Source organism: Diadema antillarum, unplaced genomic scaffold (assembly GCF_040938485.1).
Source record: "Diadema antillarum isolate AM-2024a unplaced genomic scaffold, OU_Dant_1.0 scf00000053, whole genome shotgun sequence".
Lineage (NCBI taxonomy): Eukaryota > Metazoa > Echinodermata > Echinoidea > Diadematoida > Diadematidae > Diadema > Diadema antillarum.
In genome coordinates, this window is record NW_027270942.1 from 1,449,794 (window position 1) to 1,471,997 (window position 22,204).

At 38.5% G+C, this 22,204-nt stretch overlaps 1 protein-coding gene across 1 annotated transcript; it reads right to left on the reverse strand.

Annotated features, from left to right (window-relative positions):
• Window positions 1-4,179: 4,179 nt before the first annotated feature.
• LOC139715642 (neuroguidin-like) lies at window positions 4,180-20,602 on the reverse strand. The gene is made up of 12 exons (XM_071627200.1): window positions 20,535-20,602; window positions 17,372-17,428; window positions 16,668-16,780; window positions 15,599-15,833; window positions 15,006-15,108; window positions 13,475-13,567; window positions 12,354-12,385; window positions 6,987-7,042; window positions 6,323-6,371; window positions 5,426-5,541; window positions 4,671-4,689; window positions 4,180-4,328 (listed from the first exon to the last, which is right to left on the reverse strand). The coding sequence occupies exons 1-12, from the start codon at window positions 20,550-20,552 to the stop codon at window positions 4,263-4,265; spliced, it is 957 nt and encodes a 318-aa protein (XP_071483301.1). The 5' UTR covers window positions 20,553-20,602; the 3' UTR covers window positions 4,180-4,262.
• Window positions 20,603-22,204: the final 1,602 nt, after the last annotated feature.

Genomic DNA, 22,204 nt, shown 5'->3' on the forward strand with positions numbered 1-22,204 from the left:
GCAATTTTGAAGGTGTTACCAATCACATTACAGGGGACCATTTCATGAAACTTTTTGTCTGATTTACACTGACAACTGTTAAAAGCTACTGAAATCCTTGCGTCTGATTGGCTGATACCAAATTTGTCGGTGAAAACCTCTGACAAACTCGTTGATGAAACGCCCCACAGGAGTTGATAATTCTGTGTAGCATATGAGCTCACCTGTAGTTTGCTTTGTGCCTAAAATGACTACATTCTTCACTTTTTTTGTGTTTCGATTTGATGATTTTTTTTTTTTTTCTATGCAGGGGTTGCATAGAAGACCATTTACAATTGTATTAAGGATGCATGTACAATTGGATGTTTACTTGATGGGAAAAATGAGTATTGCTTATTTCATAGTACATGTACAGTGTACATGGCAAATGAGGTGAGCTTGCATTTGACATCATGAAATTGTCAATTTGTATTTGATTAATCACAGCTTCAAAAAAAAACCAACAACATAATTTTAATAGTTATGAGCAGAATTTGCTCAAACTTTGTCTTGTTCCTCTGAAAATCCCCACCCCCTTCCCTCCGTCCAAACTGGCAACATTATGTAGAATAGCACTTTTTTGAGGCGTTGCCAAACATTTGTCGAACTCGACGGAGTTTCATGTTGATGAATTCATTTCATTGAATTCATTTAATGAATATTTCTAGCGATTATTAAGTGAAGTTGGATAGTGTCAGCGGTCAGTGCAGATATTTTGAAATGCAACTTCCATTTAACTTCTGACTTGCAGGCTGATTATTTTGTGCACAGAATCCCATGTCATTAGTGCCTTCATGCCAGTGTGCTTAAAAGTTCCGTCAAAATATTAAAAAATGCTCCTTTTTTTCTGTTTGAACAGCATCTAATTGTCAGTGGTCTACAGGACAACAATGTATTTGTTATTTGTATGTACCAGCATTGTGTTGTTAGAAAATTGAGTTGGCGAGCATGTGTGTGTGTGTGTGTGCACTGATTTTTAATTGTATTGTACAGTACAAGTATTGTCAGTTAAAATAGGCCTCAAAAGTCATCACAAAACTTCAACAACGTACTATGTACAAATGTACATATAAAACTCCTTGAATATGACGAAGATATACATGTGTACAAGTGTTATTTACCAGGGCCGGGAGTTTGGTTTTGGCCACAAAACAAACACCGTTTATACTGGCTACCCTGATATCCATGCCAGCTGACTGTAGCATTTGCATTCATTGTCTTGCAAGATTCAAGACCTGAATGGAAAAATGTGGAGTACATGAAAATAATGACGCACACACACACACACACACACAAAAAAAAAACCACCAACAACGAAAACAAAATCTATTAGTGTAACCTTTCTTTTACTCCATTTGTAACACTCACCTTTGTATACTAATACAATCTGACCAACTGAAAATTCATATTGTGGAAAGGCCTCATATGAAAATATAATGAATTTGACTTATAAAAGGGTTTTAGGGCAGTGACCTAGCACCAAAATCCCAGACACACCTAAAAGATAGTAATTTCACAAAATTTTAGCCAGATAGCATGGGTAGACAAAATTTTAAAAAAATATAAATTTTCAGGCAAGTACCATTACATGCAAATATTAAAGGGCACATGTGCCCCCCCATACAATATTTCAAATTTCGGACTCATTTTTACGAAAAGTATTAGACATGTATGTGTATGTGAGTGATAACAAATGTATGCAGATTTATTTGTCCACAAATATTTTAATTTGTATACAAAGAATCCATATCTGCGAGGGTGGAAAACAAAACAGAACAAACAAACAAAAAGAAAGAAAGAAAAAAAAAAGTTTCACACCAGGTAACACAGGACAGTACAGAACACAAGTACATGTATGATACGGTAGTGACAATCACAAGTGTTACTGCTGTTTACTTGGGCTGGGTATTAAAAGTAGATACATGTACTATCGAGACCCAACTGCACAAAGTACAGTGTACTGTAAAACGAGAAATTTTCGCGCGCATTTTAATTTCGCGAATTTCGCGAGCGCCAAAATTCGCGAAATTAAAATGCACACGAAAGTTTTTGTCTACACTACATGCATTGAACACCAGTGGCAATTCGCGAAAATTTCATGCCACGAAAAGGGCTGTCAGCTCCAATTCGCGAAAATTTCATGCCGCGAATATATCATGTTTTACAGTATATAATTTCTTTCAGCGAATGGCTATTTATAACTGGGGTGTACTTGTCATTTCATGCTGATGCCAAAATTTATTTTCTTACATCCATTCATATCAAATCAGCCAGAATCAACCCATTTGTTATGGGATTCAGATACATATGACGACACACAGAACCCAGGAGATTTCCTTTGTAATGGGCTTCGGGCTATTAACACCAATTTATCAGCAGTGATTGGCTATTTCTGAAATTAAAGTGAAATGTCGCTTCTTATTGAAAGATGAGAGTGCCAAAAGTCAAAATCTGGTCATTGATATTGTTGTGGATGGCACTTTATATTCCATCCAGTGAAGGGCGAGATCCGACATGACCACCAGACAGTAAAGACTGCCTCAGAACCTATTCGTAATTTGAAATCATTTTTTAGCGTTGAATCTGGGCTTTGCATGTGGATGTTTGTGCATGTAACAAAATACAGTTTGATACTCTCACAATGTTGCTTTATGTAACACAGCTATTTGTATTCTACAGTAGTCCCCTCTGTAAGAAAACATTGTACACTACTAATAATACAACAACAACAAAAAAGAAGAAAATATCATATGCTTGGTACGTATCACTGTACAGCACAGTAAATTTAGATATTCAGATATTAAAGGTATTTCATCTGTTATATCCTCTTTATCACCTACCCTTACATGGAATCACAATATAAATGTTCTGTTTAGCACTGGGAAGTGGTGGCTGTAAATTTCAGGATACAGAGGGTGATTTCAAGTTCAGTGCTAGTGCTACACGTGTAGTGCTAGTGCTATCTCAGCACTAGCACCGGCGACAAAACCGAACTTGAAATCACGTTGGTGTTGAGATTTGACCTCAAAATTATGACGTATTTCCGGTTGCTGGTGCTGGGCTCGGTGTTGAATGTCGTCTGCTGAACCGAGCTCCGCCGTTTGTGTTAGCGATTTACATGCTTTTTCACCATTGACCAACACTAGCCCCTAGGGATTAACATTTTCGTAATTTCAAGTTCGGTGCTGGTGTTGGCGTTGCCAGTGCGAGACTCTTATTCAAGTCCGTAATAGATGCACGTTTTACGTGCAAAGTCTATGCTAATGCAGTGTCGCCCAGGTAACGTACACGAACACTCTCAACATGGCTCTATAATCTGAGCCTGAGAGCAAAATAAGGATAATTGTGTTTTGAAGAAGTGATGAAATTTGTGGCATTTTAATCCATCTTCCTCATTATATGTCTACAACTAAGCAATTTTAGCTACATTTTTTAGTATTTGACTGTAATGACATGCCATCACTTTTTTCGTCGCGCAATTCCCGCAGAGCTCGCGGTGCTGCGATTCCAACACCTAGTGCTGGTGATCGATAATTTTGATCGGTATCGCCTCGTTAATCTGACCGTCGGTGTTGGAGCTCGATTTAACGCTGTTATTTGGGGGCTAGCACTAGCACTAGCACTAGCACCGAACTTGAAATCACCCACTGTCTGCTGTTTGTGCCTACCCCTACAACTGTACTGTACATTTCTTCAAAACTAGAGATTACATGTTGTATCATAATTGTTCAGTGCACTCGCAGAGATAAAAGCCTCCAGTAGGGTCTACAGCAGTTGGCTGCTACTTTCAATAAAACAAAATGCTGTAATGAAATAGAAACTACATGTCACAATAAAAAACAAACATCAAAAAAGTTCGGTTAAAACTGTGCAATTTCATCAAGAATATAAAGAATTGCAGGGCACAGAGTACTAGAATATTCACAGTAGGTGAACAATGTTGGTCTGAGCTGCAATCAGGGTCTACTCTCTCTGTGCTGATGAATTTTTAATATGCACAAATTTCATACACATACCTATGGACAGAAAATTGATGCAGCATGGAAAGGGTTACGGTAGTCATCTATTCTCATCAAATGCAAGAACTGGTTGCATACATTTGTGGCCCTTTTGTCACTGATATTCAAACCTGTAAGTGTTCTTACATACACATGTACTAATAGACGTGAAGAGTAACTCCACAAATTTGGGGTCAAATGATTCACAATATGCAGCATCTGCATGTTCCGATACAAAAGCTGGACTCAGAAAAACTTCTTCCGCCTCCTCTTGAGGGCCTTGATCGCTTTCTTCTTGTTCGCTTTTCGGATCTGGGGACAGAAGACAAAGGAACATCTGTGTGAGATTTAAAAGATCAACTTTCCTGAAATAGATATAACATTCTGGATATGTTCTGCATGGCAATTGTCTGAAATATGTATCAATTTGGGCTGAACTCTATAAACATTTAATGTAATACACCAAACATAACATACTGTGTGCTTACTTTGATGAATTGTCCCCTATACAGTTAAAGTTCTACAAGCAAACGATGTTAATGACCATGAACAACAGTCCATTTAGTAGTGATAGGATGTAAAATAAAAGACTGATAATTTCTTGCATTCAACAGAAGAGTGACAAAAAAAAGAAGTGAATTTATCAATGCTTACCTTGCTGGATACTTTGCTTCTGCAGATATGTACAACCAGATAGAAAGGAATAAAGAAGAGAGAAAAGGGTGTTGCAAATGGTCAGTCACTCAGAAGAAGGGGGAGTAAAGACTGATGGATAATCATTAAATGAGCCTTCTTTGGCAGATTTCAAGACTTTATTTGTGCAAATCAGAGTTTAGTTTATGATCTATTTTACATGGCTGCTGTGGAAGCAAAGAATACTCGTCAGGACATAACTACAGTACAGAATCAACGGTTATATGGGTCCCCTCCTAAGGACTAGACAATGAATTACGAGGGAGAGTGTCTCGCCTTGGGAGCATAACTCCTGCTGCCCCTGGACTTGACTCCAGGACTTAAACATTGTGACCCTGCATCACAAACCACCAAAAAGTGGCCAAACATTAATATTTATTAACGGACAGATTCTAAAGAGCAGACTGTCACTTTAAGCTGGAAATGATGTATAACTCAATACATGTAAAGTTTCCCAACCTATCTAGATAATGGAAAAAGAGTACACTTTTGGAGGACATCAGGAAATGGGCCACTTTTGGCTTGGCATGGTACAGCAAAGTCTACTTTTGGAAGCGTTCAAATGCTCCTTTGACACTGGTTTGACACAGTAAGATACACTTTAGGAGGGTGCTCAGACGCACCCAAAGATCACTGTTGACCAATCAGATATCATAATTCTCATGACGAGGTAATGAGAAAGAGAAAACAAATAAATTGGAGCAGCGTAGGGTTACCTCTTTCGGACTGGTTCATCTAGCTCTCCATCAAGATCTCTGTCCAGTGCGCTGATGTTGTCAAATTTCGTCAGCCCGTCCAGGCTGGACATGGTGGTCAGGCGGCGGGACGCTTGCTGAGAATTGTGTGATGAGGAATTGGTTTGATAGCTGGTTACTTGCATGCACCGTACATGCTTAACTTTAGCTTTAATTTTTGAGCAAAAAGGGGCCATTTGCAACTCTCCTTGGTACCTGGCACCAAATGAGTTTCTGAACAGGAAATGACTGCTTCTCACACAGTACACTTTACAGAGAATTACATAATGAACATACTTCCTTACAATTTCTTCAATTCAGTTGATCAAAATTCGTAACAGACAAATGAAGTTTCATATACCATCTTTATCTATCAACATTTGAATACAATCAAACAAAATACCATCAGAAGGGTATGAATAACTGACTCAGAAGAGTGTAATCCACTAACACAATTGCACATTGCTTCTATACAACATGCAGACAGCAGAGATTACTTGCAAAATACATTGCTACATGTACCTGACATGAAACAATTTCCCCAAAGATGAAAGACCTTTCTGTTGCTAAATTTGACTAACGGCCAATTTTTCACTCTCCACAGCAAACAAGTCACTGTGAGGTATTCTCGGTAGAAGGTTTATATGACTAAAGACATAGTGGTGTTTCATGAATTTGAATAAAGACATAGTGATCAACTATATGAAAGGGATGGCACAAACTTGTGGAGGATGAAACTTTCTAATAAAAGAACACCACTGTTACAGTGAAGGACGTGATGATGTCGCATATGATCATCAGATGCATTCGAAGTATCAATAAAAGAAAGGAATCTATAGAAAAGATATTCTTCATCACTGCTGTGACTGTGTCACTTACCTTGTCCCTCTTGGTAACTGGGAGGCGCATGAAGTTTTCTTCTTCAAACCTGATTGGAGGAATAAATTGACATTTCATTTGGGCAAGTGTGGGTTAACAGAAGGGAGACAATCTAAATCTTACAATGGTACATAAAAGCCATGTAGATTTGAAGCAGAAATTTCCAACTGTAGGAGTGTCCATTCTTTTGGTTTAATTATTTTTGTATTTCATGTGTGTCTATTTTGATATACTTGTTATACTTTTAGTACAAATAGGAACACTTACCCCCTGACAGAGAGATTATCAAATTGTATTTCACAGCCCTAAAAATCCACAAAACAATATTATGTGCATAATGAAATGCAGCAACATCTTTAACATGGAAACAGGGCTAGTTAGTTTTAATGTGTACCAAAGTCAGCTTAGCATTCTCTTGGATACACGACCTTACAAAAAGGGTCATTAAACGTCCCAAAATAATGTATGTTGAGCCCATTGAAGACTAGTCCTAAGTATACTTGGGCAGGTGTCTGCAGGAAATGCCTGCTACAGCAAACTCAGCTTGTCCTTGAGTATGCCAGTCTACACATGTAGGGAATCATAATCATCAGTGACCAACAGACACTGAATCAAGAATTTTTGATGGAATGCCTTCAAGAAGATTGCAAAAATGGAAACTTACTCTCGTTTTTCCTTGGCCTCCCTATCTTCTCGCAGACGATGAAGGCCTATGGATTCCTGTCACATACATAAAATGAGAATCAAGTGAGTGCACATACAGTACTTGGTTTCTTAGTATCCATGGCGAACACACAAACTCATGTGTTTATGGAACGCGTATCACAAGTTTTTTCTTCCTGCAAGTATGCTCAATGTGGACAGAACTTGGCATACTCCTAAGTGAAACATACAGTTGTACATTATGTACATTCAGACTTCACAGTCATTTTGCCATAGCACTTTTGGCACTCCAATGTGTCAACAACATGTGCCTTTTTGCCTCGAAGATTGCTCAAGAAAAAAGTGAAGATGGCACACTCTACTGACAAGCAATCACTCATTCAGGATACATTGCTTTACACAATGTTTCTCCTCTTTAGTATGAAAGAAAAAAGATGTCATAATCATAATTATCTCCTATCTTCTAATGTAATAAGCTACACCTTGACATGTGATCCCACAAAAATACCAAGATGATGGTAATAACTCACATATGAGACACTGTATTGATGTCTTCCCAGTAATTATCATATTTCTTACAGGAGCTATAATACTGCAAGCACTTGCAGAAATACTATTTATTGAAAAGATGATTGCCCTGAATTCTTATGAAGGACCCTTCCCATCTTGAGTGTGACATTCACATCAAGTAATCACATAAATTACTGATGATGATGAATGATTGCAAACAAATATGAAATAAGCACATTACAACTGCGACATTGCTCAGAGCAAGCTAGGAATCACCATAAACCCAGCAACAGACATAGACCGGAGCCACCGCACAGGAAGGAAGAAACCTGAATCGGCCTCTCATTCTCCCAGACCAATCATCGTCAAAATGACCTCGTACAAAAAGAAGCATCAAATCCTCACAGCAAGAAGAAAACTGAAAGGAAGCGGTATCTCCATTCATGAAGATCTCACGAAGCACAATGTCGATCTCCTACGCAAAGCAACACACCACCAGAAAGTGAAGAATGCCTGGTCATCAGACGGTCGTATCATAGTCGAAATACCTGCCTCACATGGGAAAACGATCAACAAAGTAATCAGAAGTGAAAGTGATCTGGCCAGATTATGACTTCAACTTCTCAAAGTCCCCCACCTCCATGTATGTATCCTGTAAGTTTTTGTAGTTTTTGTAAGAGACAACGGGCTCAAGATAATATCTGTTATTTTTGTGCAACCTCAAGTTCCAGTCGCCTGAGGGCATTAGAAGAAGATGAAGATGGTGTATCTGTACTTAGTACTGAAACAGAATATTTCATTCCAAGTGAACTTGCCTCTATGATGAATGGTACGTTTTCAGAAATGTTTACGTGTCTGCATTTCAACTGTCGAAGTTTGAAGGGTAACAGTGATAACTTTATATCGTGCATTAATTCCTTGAATACTGAAATATCTATTATTGCTGTATCTGAAACATGGGCACAGGGAAATGAATCCCCTCAGTTTACGTTGCCCCAATATAAATTCCTCGGAAGGGGAAGAACAGATAAGAGAGGTGGAGGTGTTGGTATGTTCATTAATAGAAAATATAATGTTAAACAGAGATGTGATTTAGAGGTTTTTGATCAATGTATTGAGTCAACATTTGCTGAAATTATCAATTTGAAGGATAAAATTGTTATTGGCGTGGTATACAGACCCCCCAATCAATCTCTTCAATCATTTCTTACTGGTCTACAGCCAACGTTACAGAATATATCTCGAGAAGGTAAACATTGTATCCTACTTGGTGATTTTAATGTTGATTTATTGAGTTCCGACAGTTCCACTCACCAATTCTTGGACTTAATTCTTACCTCCTCATACACTCCTACTATTTTTAAACCAACACGTGTAACAAACCACTCTGCAACCTTACTTGATAATGTATTCATTAATCGTCCTGAAAATGTAGTTAAGTCTGGTATATTGATTTCAGATGTGAGTGATCATTTATCACCCTTTGTCATCTATCACCTTGGCCGTCAGCAGGTGAGCACCGAAAAGGAATCATCCACTTATATTTACAAAAGAATGATACATGAAGAGGGTATGACAAATTTTTTTTCATTGCTCCAGTCTTATGAGTGGAGCCACCTGGAAAATATTCCAGACATCAATGAGAAATACTCTGTTTTTATATCTCATTTTATGACCCTGTACGATGAGTGCTTTCCTATAAAGAAACTTGATAAAAAAAAATATGAGAAAAAACAAACTTGGTTTAACAGCCATCTGAAGAAGTTGTGTAAAAAGAAATACATTTTGTACCGTAAATACATCAAGAATCCTACAATGTACAGAAAAGAGATTTACGTCAAATATAGAAATTTTGTGAATAATGAAATACGACGTGTTAAGCGGGAATATTATCATGGTATTTTTGATAGAGTAAAAAATGACCAAAAAGGTACATGGAAGGCGATTAACGAAGTCTTGAATACATCGAAGTCTAAAACTACATGTGCAAGTATTATGAAAGAAGGTGTTCTGGTTGAGGATAAAGAAAACATTGTGAATTTATTCAATGATTATTTTAGTAATATTGGTTCTGAGTTGGTTAGAAATATGCCCCCGTGTTCTATGAATAATGATTTTTCAGAGTATTTAAGACCGAGAGTATTACATACTATGTTTTTTAACCCCATTTCTGAATCTGATTTGATTACAGCTGTATTAAGTATAAAGGATAATAAGAGTTCAGGGCATGATGGCATAGAAGCATTTATTGTCAAAAAATGCATTCATTTGATTGCATCCCCATTATGCCATATTTTCAATACTTCAATTGAAAAAGGTGTTTTCCCAAGTGATATGAAAATCGCAAAAGTTATCCCAATCTTTAAATCTGGGGACAATCGTCTTTGTTCTAATTATAGACCAATTTCTATTTTGTCCATTTTTTCAAAGGTTTTCGAAAAGTTGGTACACAAACGATTGATCTCATTCTTGGAAAAAAATGCAATCCTGTATCAAGGGCAATTTGGTTTCAGACAAGGATATAGCACATTTATGGCCCTTTTAGAATTTGTCAATAATGCTACTTTGGCTTTTGAAGAAAAAAACATTGTTATTGGATTATTCTTAGACTTATCAAAAGCCTTTGATACTATTGATCACAAAATTCTGATAAGTAAAATGTATCATTATGGAATTAGAGGCAATGTGTTAAACTGGTTTGAAAGTTATTTGTTAAACAGAAAACAATATGTGTTTATTGATAATCATACTTAACAATTTCAACATATCAATGTTGGTGTCCCACAAGGATCAGTGTTAGGTCCATTACTCTTTTTGCTTTATGTAAATGACCTGGCTTTTGTAAGTGATGTTTTAAAGCCCATTATATTTGCTGATGACACAAACATCTTTCTGTCAGGCAAGGATATCCATGATATGAATGTTGTATTCAATGCAGAACTTGAAAAGGTGTATTCCTGGTTTTTATCCAACAAACTCACTATTAATTTTGAAAAAACAAATTTTATGATATTTAGACCTCAGCAATTACAGCTAGATACAGCTTTGTTTGATTTATCCATTAATGACCAAAAAATAAGTAATGTTAAAAAAATAAAGTTTCTTGGTGTCATTATTGACGAACATCTCACATGGAAAGATCAAGTGCAAAATATTTCAGGTAAAATAGCAAAAGCAGTGGGTATTTTAAACAGATTGAAGAGCTTGCTTCCTCTTCGAATTATGTTAAATATTTATAATACCTTGGTTTTGCCACATCTTTCATATTGTACTGTTGTATGGGGAAACTGCTCTAAATATCTTTTGGACAGATTGCTTGTTTTGCAGAAACGTGCAGTCCGTTGTGTCTCAAACTCTCACTTTTTAGCTCCAACAAACCCTTTGTTTGAGAAATTGAAGGTTTTAAAGGTCTTAGATTTGTATACATTGCAGGCAGCATGCTTCATGTACAAATTTTCTAGGGATTTACTGCCTGATGTTTTTAAAGAGTATTTTATTTGTAATAACAAAGTTAATTTGTATAGAACTAGAAACTCTGATAAATTGTATGTACCATTTTACCGTCTTAGCCTGTCAAGAAAGTCAATAAGGTATACAGGCCCAAAAATATGGAACTCAATTACCCCCAGTTTGAAATCATGCCCCACCATTTCATCATTCAAAAGACAGTTTAAGTTACAGTTGATTAATGCATACCGGTATTGTTCATAGAACTGTACTGTGTCTATACAGTGCACTGGCTGATTCTCGGCATGTGTTGTTCTGTGTTCTCTGTTCGGGCGCCTGCTCGGTGACCTTCACCCCGGCGCGCTGGCGGGGTGCGCGCGCCGGGGTGGGGGTCGCCGGGCGGCCGCCTCGGGTGGAGGATGTAGGGTGGTACAGGTTGGGAATCGCGCGCGTGCCTGTGGTGATTATGATCGGAGCCTTCTACATTCATTGTACAATGTATTACAATTATTCTTTTACACTGTACTCAGTACATGTATCGTAATGGAGAGCTCTGATCATGTTGGAAGTGGTGCGCCCTCAGTGGCGGGGCGCGGCTCACGATATTGCTTGGCATAAATGTACACACTGAAGAATCACGATTATACAGCTGCACACCATATTCAATGATACTCGGTATTATGATGATATGTATTTTTTTTTTTGTCTTTGTCGATTCTTATAGAATATTATATGCTCAAACCATATATATATTTCTTAAATTGCATTCAATGATAATTCTTGCCCATTTTTGTCCCACCCTTTTTATGGTTGTTTTTGGTATGTCGTGGTTCCTTCCTTTTGGATGTGCTTTTTTTTTTTTCTTCTTCTTCTTCTTCTTGCCCCTATTTATTGCAAATCCAGTTCTTTTTTATGCGACTCATGATTTATGTAACAGTGTATAACGACATACAGTTTTAATATTGTATATTTGCTCAGGGGATCAGCCTCGAAAGGCCAATGGCCTACTGCTGATCTCCTCCACCATTTATTTTAATTGTTATGTCAATCTGGAACACACACTTTTTAACTTTTAACTGTGATTATGTATTTATCCAAAATAATTTTTGGTTTGTATGTATGTGTTAGAACTGATTGATTGTGTATTTATATGTTTTTACCTGAACTGTGGAAATAAACTGAATTGAATTGAATTGAATCACAAAACATAATGAACACCTTTACATAACTATGAACAAAAACTGCTCTTACAAAGATTGTATTCTTGGTGTAGATGAGTAACACCGGTGCATCTTTGGAGATACACTCATGTTACCTCCTTTTGGGAGGCTACATAGCATTAAGTTTTAAAAAAAGTCAAGCACTGCCTTATTTGATACAAGTAAATCAACAAAACAATGTGGGGACGTACCGTAACTTCTTCAGGTCCATCATAGTACTCAGCTGCAAATGAAGTCGAGGAAAATAGTGTGAAAAATAACTGTTAATGAATAGATCCATGAATATGCATTGTATAATGATTGAAATATTTTGTACAACCTTCAAGATCAAAACTCCAATGAGGCGGTCTACACAACAATACACGCCAAGTCTCAATGAGGTACCAGCATTGTCACTGAATTAATCTTGGACCAAATAGGAAGTTTTACATCCAGTCTCAAGTGACCTTTGGCCTTTGTCTCTTTAGCTGGTGATTAGCAAGTGTTCAATAAATGGTAAAAATTCCTTCAGTATTAACAAAAATTTGATAAAATGAAAAAAAAGAAAAGGCTGGTACCACTGACTTTGTTATAACAGGAGTTGCCTGCATATGTGACGGTGCATCACAAAACGAACAAAAAGTCGCACACCTTGATTTTAAGTGAGGACTCAAAAGAGGTGAAGTGGGTCAACCCAGTCAATATTGAGTTTTTCATATTTTCTGAAAGAGCTATCCTTCAAAATTATTCTTTAGTTTGGGATCATAACATTCATGAGAAAGTGTGTTTTCAGCAGTTTTTCTACAACCCTTTTATGGGGGAGAATAGAAAGATCGGGTACATCTTAAGAGTCCCCTTTTCATTTCTTGAAATGCTTTACACACTCTTCACTTTCAAGTCCAATAAATTTTGAAAGGATAAATCTACTGCTTTGAAAGCTGGCATTAATCATGGACAGAATGTGTTGATAGAACATGCTTAATTTCAACTTAATCTGATAATCCCTTCATTGTTGTTGCTGCGGTGGTTTACATCCTGTGTTTTGTCCCTTTCATAGCACAGCTAGCATGGCTTGGTAAAGATTAAGCGCTTGAATAGACCCTGAACTTCAGAGCCTCTTTTCTCAGTTCACACTTTTCCAGAGTGTGCGCGTTCTTTCCAGTATTTAGATAGGTTAGGGGAGTCCATTTGAATTGAGTTATACATCATTTTAAAGCTTAGAGTCTGCTCTTTCAGAATCTGCCCTAAACTAAAAATCCATGTCTGGCGACTTTTTGTTGGTTTTATGGAGCAGGGTCACATATATACATTGTGTAATCATATGGTGACGTACCACGTAGCTCTCTGATCATCTGGCTGCTTAGCGCCCTCTTCTTGGCTTTCTCAAGCTGGCGTTCCCGTCTCTCCTTCAAGCTCTCGTCTCCATCTGCCACAACCGTGAGGGACAGACAAAGAGTGACATGACAAGATCTGACTTAAAATGCTACATGGAACTTTTATGAACAGAACAAGTTTACTGGATGTATTTCTGAAAAGTCCCTGCACAAATCCCATCAGCAACTATTAAAGAAACAGAGTCCATGATTTTCCAAGTGCTGTTGTCTAGATGTATATACTTGTATTTCAATAGACCTGACATTGCCAAGTTAACATCTGTAACAAGATTTGGAGAAAAAAAAATGGCTCATCAAGCCCAAGTGTGATTGAAACACAATTCCAGCATGTGTGTCAGGAGACATTGCTGAAAATAAGAATACCCCAAAAGCTGAAACATTGTTCTAAGAATGGGAACATGTCTTTTGCACTCTCCAAGAAACCCTGATTTAACAGTGTAAAAATGTAATGAACACTTGTACATATAAGAAGCAATTTCATAGTTGCCAAGATCATTATTAAAGGACAATCCTGGACCAGATATAACTTTATCCCCCCCCCCCCCCATAGAAAAGGACAACAAAATTTGTAATGACAATGAAACTTGTATCACAATCAGATTAAAAATAAGGAAGCAATGAAATACTGAAGATGAACTAATTTTTGCAAAATAATTCTCGAACAATTGATGTGAATATGCAACTGAGTGAGCTGATGATGTCATCACCTCAAAATTTGATTTAGTAAAACAACAACAACAACAACAAACCTGGCTAAAATCAAATTTTTTTCTGCTACAAAAATGTAAAACATACTGGTATTCCTAGCAAAATAATGATCAGTCATAATTAATTTACTTGGACTAAAGGCTGGTGCATAAGTGCACTTTAACCAAAAAAAAAAAAAAATGGAAATTTCAAGGTTTTGCATACAAACTACATACTGTATAAGCTGTTATTTTCGTGAATCACAGTTTGATCGGGAATTTAGCAACACGCAAAAATTTCGCCATGCGCTCAGTTAATAATGCATTAATGATAGCGTTGGTGTCAATTCGCGAAAACTACATCTCGCGAAAATGGCTGTGACCTCCGCATTTGCGAAAACACCTGTACGCGAAAATAACAGCTTATAAAGTAGAAAGCTGTGAGGTAATGACACAATCAGCTCTTTCATTTGCACATTCACACAGACTGTTCAAAAACTGTTTTGTGAAAATCAGCCAAATTTCACAATTTCATAACTTTATCCAATTAATGTTTATCTAATTTTGGTACAGTTTTCACTGCTGTGCTTACAAAACAACTTTCTTTCTTGTCAGACTAACTTTTGACCGGTCCGGACTTGTCCTCTAATGACTGTAAACTACAGTGTAGATGGTGCACATGAAATGATTTCGCGTGATCCATTGCTAACAGAAACTGGTTGTACAAGGTGTCAGCCCTATGTAAAACAACAAATAGCTCAGGGACAAAGGGTTAATAACTTACCATAGTACATGGCAGCAACCTTTGGAGGAACATATTTCTTTGGCTTCTTCGTTTTCTCCTCATCACTTTCACCATCAGTGTCACTGACATCTTCATCTTGCAGCTGGATGGGGAAAGCAAAAGCAACATAAAAACAAACGCAAAAACAAGGGAGTTAACCAAGTGATTATCATCAGCAAATATGCTGAAAGAGACGTTGATTGTTTCACATCTTAGAGAGAAATGCTACTCCATGGTTAGTGAAATATATTTTGGTCAACAGAGTGTCAAAGATGTTGGTACAGTTTAAGCTGATTTCTGAAAGTATCAATTGTTTATGTTTAATCACATGGAAGAGGAGGAGGAAGAGGAGAAGGGAGGAGGAAGAAGAGAAGAGGAGGAGGGGAGGAGGTGGAGGAGGTGGAGGAGGTGGAGGAGGTGGAGGAGGAGGAGGAGGAGGAGGGAGGAGGAAGAGGAGGAGAAGGGAGGAGGAAGAAGAGAAGAGGAAGAGGAAGAGGAGAAAGAGGAGGTGGAGGAGGAGGAGGAGGTGGAGGAGGAGAAGGAGGGAGGAAGAGGAAGGACGAGGAGATGATGATGATAATGACAATACTTACTCGGCTAGCAAGGTTGTCGGGATTTGGCTTGAAGCGCAGGGGATCGTTGGCAGCAGGCACCCCAGTCGCAGCCGTCTTGACAAGCTTGTCGATCTGGTAGGTGAGCTTCTGGTCTATAGGTCGCATCTTCTCCAGCACAGTGCGATTCTCGGCAAGCCTCATCACAGCGGGATCGCCACTGATCCTCTCGCCCTTTGCCTTGCGCAGCATGATGTAGCTGAGGTCTGTGAGGTAGCTGAATCGATATCGCAAATGGGAACAATGTACAGATAATGGTAGTATTTCAGCAAGATTCCTCCAGTGCCATACAAAGATGTCACTTTCAGATAGTACAGTGGCCCTCTCTAATCCAATGCGAATACCTGGGGGGCATTTCATTACGCGATTTGGTCAGATATTTTTCTTACAAACTGTTACAAGCTACTAAAATCCTTGCATATGATTGGCTGAGAGCAAATTTGTCCGACAGCTTTATCGGACAAAATGCTTCATGAAATGCCCCCCTGAAGACACTTTGTACAGTTCTTTACACTGAAAAAAAAAAAAAATGGAATCTCTGTGAATGATTCTCTGGTTAACTTCAACATACTCAAATGGTTTTCTCCTTCAGACAAGACAAATGAGACATTCTTCTCCAACAGCTATTACATGCTGATCCTAATCATTTTGTGACAAGTTCACTGCATAATCATCGCTTCAACCTCCACACATGCAACAAGCCTACTCACGAATCCTCTTCTTGTCAGGCCCAGTTACAAACAGGTTGTCACTATACATTGTTGATTATTCTGGTTCTTCCCAATTTGTTCACTCTTGTCCAAAACTGCCATTGCATACCAAATAGATATTATGTTAACAATACATGGACGTATTGATGTCATGTACTATCACAACTTGAGCCATAATACCTCACACTAGTGGATCTAATCATGCTCTCATTATAAACTGAAAGGGTATAGTAACTTACCTCAAATAATTATAATATATGTGGAGTCACAATTTTTTTAAACCAAAAAATGAAAGAGCACTTGACTTTTTCTTGTTCATCCCTGGAGAGGGCATACACTACCTCAGGAGAAGATGGTGCTTGACATCCAGAAAACTGATGCCTTTCCTTGTCGAAAGCTCCCCATCCTCAACTCGTTTCAGCAGGGCCTTGATTGCTTTTCCCACACCAGAAATCTGCAGGAGGGAGGAATTACAATCATCCCGAAAAATAACTCGCTTGTTATCATTGCAGGAAATATTGCCAAGTAAACTCTGATTCCGCCAAGATCCCCTCTCTTGATGACGAGCTGGTTCCTTTGTTGCTTTGGTTGTGTTGCTTAGTATTGTAGTATGTGGACAGATCCTATGTATTTCAAATTACCTTCAAAGTTCCTATCATGTACTTTATTGGTCACCCATTGGCAACATTGTGTACTTTTGCCATCATGCTTGCATGTATACAGGCAGGTTGAATCTCAATTTAGAAACATCACATTGGGGACTTTCACTTGGTGTGGACATGGACCTCTTCCATAGTGATCAGTAAAGATGTCAACTAATCCTTTTAACTGTGCAAGGAAACCTTACAAATTCAAGCTCACAAGGAGTGTCATGAAAACACATGGTGCACATTAAGGCAGCACACCACAGCCCGTGTGATGCCACAAGTGAGCTACAGTAGTGCGCTACAGTTATGTGATGCAAGTGTAGTACATTGTACATGTACTGCATAAAGGCATCATCACATTGCAGTCCACAAATCAAGAGTCCCCAAAACAATCTTACCTGTTCTGTCAACCCTTTCAGTAATGACTGGAACCTTGTGAGTTCATCTTCACTTATCTGCAGTAGAAAAAAAAAGAACAAGGAAAAGTAGAAATTACGCGGTGCGTAATATATGTCCCCGCCAGAAGTAGCATTTTGTAGCAAAATGTACAATACAGGTCAAAAATCAAGGTCAAAGGTCAAAGAAGTCAAAGGTCTAAATTCTGTGTAGAAGTTTTGAAGCGCTCACCTAGTGCCATCACATAAAGCAAACGGAATCGAAATCGGGTTAGAAATGGCGAAGGAGTAGCATTTTGTAGCCAATGTACAATATGGGTCAAAAATCAAGGTCAAAGGTCAAAGAAGTCAAAGGTCAAAATTCTGTGTAGAAGTTTTGAAGCCCTCACCTAGTGCCATCACATAAAGCAAACAGAATCGAAATCGGGTAAGAAATGGTGAAGGAGTAGCATTTTTTGTAGCCAATGTACAATATGGGTCAAAAATCAAGGTCAAAGGTCAAAGAAGTCAAAGGTCAAAATTCTGTGTAGCAGTTTTGAAGCCCTCACCTAGTGCCATCACATAAAGCAAACGGAATCGAAATCTGGTTAGAAATGGCGAAGGAGTAGCATTTTGTAGCAAAATGTACAATATGGGTAAAAAATCAAGGTCAAAGGTCAAAGAAGTCAAAGGTCAAAATTCTGTGTAGAAGTTTTGAAGCCCTCACCTAGTGCCAACACATAAAGCAAACGGAATCGAAATCGCGTTACAAATGGCGAAGGAGTAGCATTTTGTAGCAAAATGTACAATATAGGTCAAAGGTCAAGGTCAAAGGTCACAACTGAAATTCTGTGTAGAATTTTCAAAGCTCCCATGTAGTGCTATCATATAAAGCAAACAGAATCAAAATTGGCTGATAAATGACAGAGAAGTAGCAAATTGAAGATTTTGATCACACACGGACGCACACACAGACAGACAGACAGACACACGGACGCACAGACACACACACATGTACAGAGCCCATTTCATAGTCCCCTGCTCAAACTCGTTCGGCGGGGACAACAATGGAACAAGACAACCACAGAAAGTAAATGTAAAAAAAAGAAAGAAGAAAAGAAGAACAAACATTCTTATGCATGATTTTATCCTATGACCTAAGATAAGACTGCATACCTTTCTTTTGGGATGGTATGGTATTGGTGGAGATAAGGATTTTTGTGAGATACCAAGAAACCACATATGAAATAGTATTGAGCATACTATTTCAAGAGGAATTCCAACATTTATTTGATGAAAATCGGTTTTAAAATGGCTGAGATATCCATGAACAAAGTAAAGCAAAGTGATCGTAATAAAAGGTAGGTCCCATCTTTTATTAGGATTGCTCGGTTTTGGATGCCTCAGCCATTTCAAAACCGATTTTCATCAAATGTATGTTGAATTCCTCTTGGAATTACATGCTCTTTCACATTTCAAAATAGGTTTTTCATTACATCATCTAAAAATGTTAGAAACCTGAAGTTAGAGTACAGGTGTAGGTCTCAGCCAAAACTACAGTATACGGGTTGTATATAATCCCTTTAAAGTTCTCTAGTGGGGTAACGTCAAGGGTGTTGGTTGGGATCCCAGGAACCCATTACAGAGTACATTGTAGTATTGTTCTAAAAAAAGTATGAGTGTTGGTTGTGCAGTAGTACAGTTGGGTTCGAGCAGGAATCATCTGACTATAGAGTAAGCTGACCAAAATCTGGCCACTTAAATAAGCTTTTTCTGCAACATTTATTCAACTAAAATAATTCATACAAAATCTGGTAATCCCAGAGTTTAGGGGCAGAAGGCATTTATGTCATTTGAATTATCAAAGTGTATCATTTTGGGGTCATGTAACTGCTGCCTTCTGCCCCTTCACTCCTAGCTCCTGGGATTGCCAGTAGGAGGGTATGCACCTAAGTTTAAAAACCTCAGCATGCTGCATTTACATCCTACTTATGGATCCCGCAGAGCATCCTCGTAGAAGTAGAAATATCACTAGCTTTATAACGTCTACTAGTTCTACTGGATCATGGCCAGGTGGGGTGGCGTCAAACTTGAACCCGATTAGTTCATCATTCCAAAACTTATCCAAACCAATTTCAAAGCTGTAGACATTGGGTACATCTTCTACAAGTTTTATCCCAATCACCACAAACAGAAACTGCTGTACAAGTACTCATTCATTCCAAGAACTATCACGGATACAGATTGGAATGTACAGCTACCATTGACAGTCACTAAACACTAAACACAAACAAGGATTCTTTCAAAACAGCAACCCTTCACTACATCCATGAGCAAAGCAACCAGCTTCTAAGCTTCTCTGATCTCTCCACCCTACCAACTTAATATCAGTGCACCCCCTGTTTGAAGAAGCAGTGATCGGGAATTACAGCACAGGCCAACGCCTTCTTCCTGTACCAGATGATGATGATGATGATGATGATGATGATGATGATGATGATGATGATGATGATGATGATGATGATGATGATTTGGTTGGCCCTTGGCCAAAAGATCAGTCTGTATCTTGTTGCAATGTTGGGGATATGTTCTGCAGCCACAGCACAGCCACAGGTTACGTCTGGCTTCACACACTATCACAGAATCCCGTGCCCTGTCTACAGTCAGAGCTCTGGAGGAGAGCCGTTAATGTAAAAAAAAAAAAAAAAAAAAAAAAAAACTCCAGAATCTAGACAGACTTTTCTGTCTGGGTTGGATCCTGCATAGGGGTGTTGCATGGATTGTTGGATAGTGCAGAAGAAGACGGAGGAGGCCGGAGGAGAAGGAGGAGGAGGAGGAGGAAGAAGAGGAAAAAGAAAATTCAAAAAGAAGAAAAAAGAAGAAGAGGGAAGAAGGAGAAGAAGAAGAAGAAGAAGAAAGAGAAGAAGAAGAAAAATAATGATGTAATGACTTAATGTCAATGTCAATGACGACGACGCGACCACGTCGGCTGACAACGTGGAAAGCAAGCACACTTTGTAAATGAATGAGTGGGACTGTGAAGACATTCCAACACATTTTCACGCCTAAGAATATGTCACCGTTTCGACTTCAAGCATCATGGCATGCAACAATCACAAAATCGAACACCTTCAGAAATATGCCCATACGAAACTCTATGGAAGTGTGACCAACATCTTTCTCTTACCCGATTATCTGAATTCATTTTAGGCAAAATGTGGGTCGATTCCTTGCCGGGCTTGAGCGTTGTGAATGCTCTCCTACTAGTGAGAGCACAACACGTGTACTCACGTTACTGTAATGACTTACAGTACTGTGTTGTGCATGTGTGATCCGCATACCGGACACATGACAAGACGTGTACTAGTGTAGTAATTTCAATGTCATTTCGCCTTTGCCAACCGGCCCGGCACTCAATTTAGGCACACAAAGGACTAGGGATCGGCTTTCATGCAGCCTACCGTCGTGATATTTGTGATGTGATGGGACCAATGCATACACGCACTTGCGCTTCCGTCCAGTAAAATTGTTTCGTCAAAACAGTTAGTATTTAGGACTAAAGATTTTCGTAGTCCCACCAGTGAAAATCGCTGTCATGGAAGTGGTGACGACTTGTAACGATGTTGATCCAGCCAGGCCAGGTAATTTTATAGCATGTATGGGCACGATGGGGTGCTGCACTGTACTGTGACAGTACCGGTAGTGCTTTCTGAACAGCTGATAAGTGGTTAGCAGTGTGCAAGAATAATTACCATAGCAAGTGGCAGATTATTGAAATATGAAAGGGAAAATCTGCCTTGAATTGATTTTATTTGAATTGAAGCAAGCTTTTTATGAAAAACAAACAAACAAACAAACAAACAAACCATAAATGCCATGGCGACAGTGGGGCAGCAAAGATCACTTCAACCCTAAACCTTGAACGAGACATGAAAACTCGTCACATTGAGGACGAGTTAGGTGATACGCTTGTGGTCATCAGATGACGGTCATCTGTGATCGACAAGAAAAGAATGTGATATAGCCATAGGCACCTTGAAGTTATATTGAGCGTGCATGCGAAACCGTTTCTGTAACCACTCGGCCACGGGTCATCCACGGAAATGGTAAGACAAAAAAAACAACAACAATGTATAGATATAACAGGGGGAAAGTCAATGCCCACTCAACTAACGTGGCCGTGTGAACATCTATTGCATTGCTAGACGGAAAAGCGGCCTTGTAACGACCGAGGTCGCTATGCCATTTCTGGCAACTTGGGAAAAATATGTCCCGCAGACATAAAACCTATAATCGGCTGGTTTTGATACCTTGCCTTTAATCACAATTTTCAGTGTAATGACGTCATCAAATTACAAAACAATGACATCGTCTTGAAAGACAATTGTTCAAAGTACAACACCTCAGTCGTCGTCATTACATACTATGATCGGTTTGACAAAGTCAACCTGCAAAATTTTGCTGCAGTCGAAGCAATGTGGTCTCCAACACACAAAAAAGAGGGATATGGCGTGTGTGTGTATAGGTGCGTTTATATACGAACGTGATTTCTACATGGACGAATATGTAATACAAAATTGAAGAAAAAAAAAGTAAAATAGCTAAGTATTTTGTTTCGTGATCTTGTGGGGTTCGAACCCGCAACCGCAAGTCTCTGAGACGTCGCCTTTATCCACTCGGCCATACGTCTCGACGAGAAAATATGGGGAACGTAAACTTATGTATGTGAAAGATACATGAGGAATCGTTTTGTCCACATTCCATTTTCATTTTCAGTTTTAAACTGCAAAATTGTCAATCTGATGAGAAGATTTCAAAGAATAAAATGCATGATTACTGCAGCTTATTGTCTGAGCT

Excerpts from the sequence above, each read along its gene's own strand:
- LOC139715642 (XM_071627200.1), bottom strand. Across the intron at positions 12,386-13,474 it reads GATGATCAGAGAGCTACGTG|CTGAGTACTATGATGGACCT; the intron begins GTACGTCACCAT and ends CTTCATTTGCAG. Across the intron at positions 6,372-6,986 it reads GAGGCCAAGGAAAAACGAGA|GTTTGAAGAAGAAAACTTCA; the intron begins GTAAGTTTCCAT and ends TCCTCCAATCAG.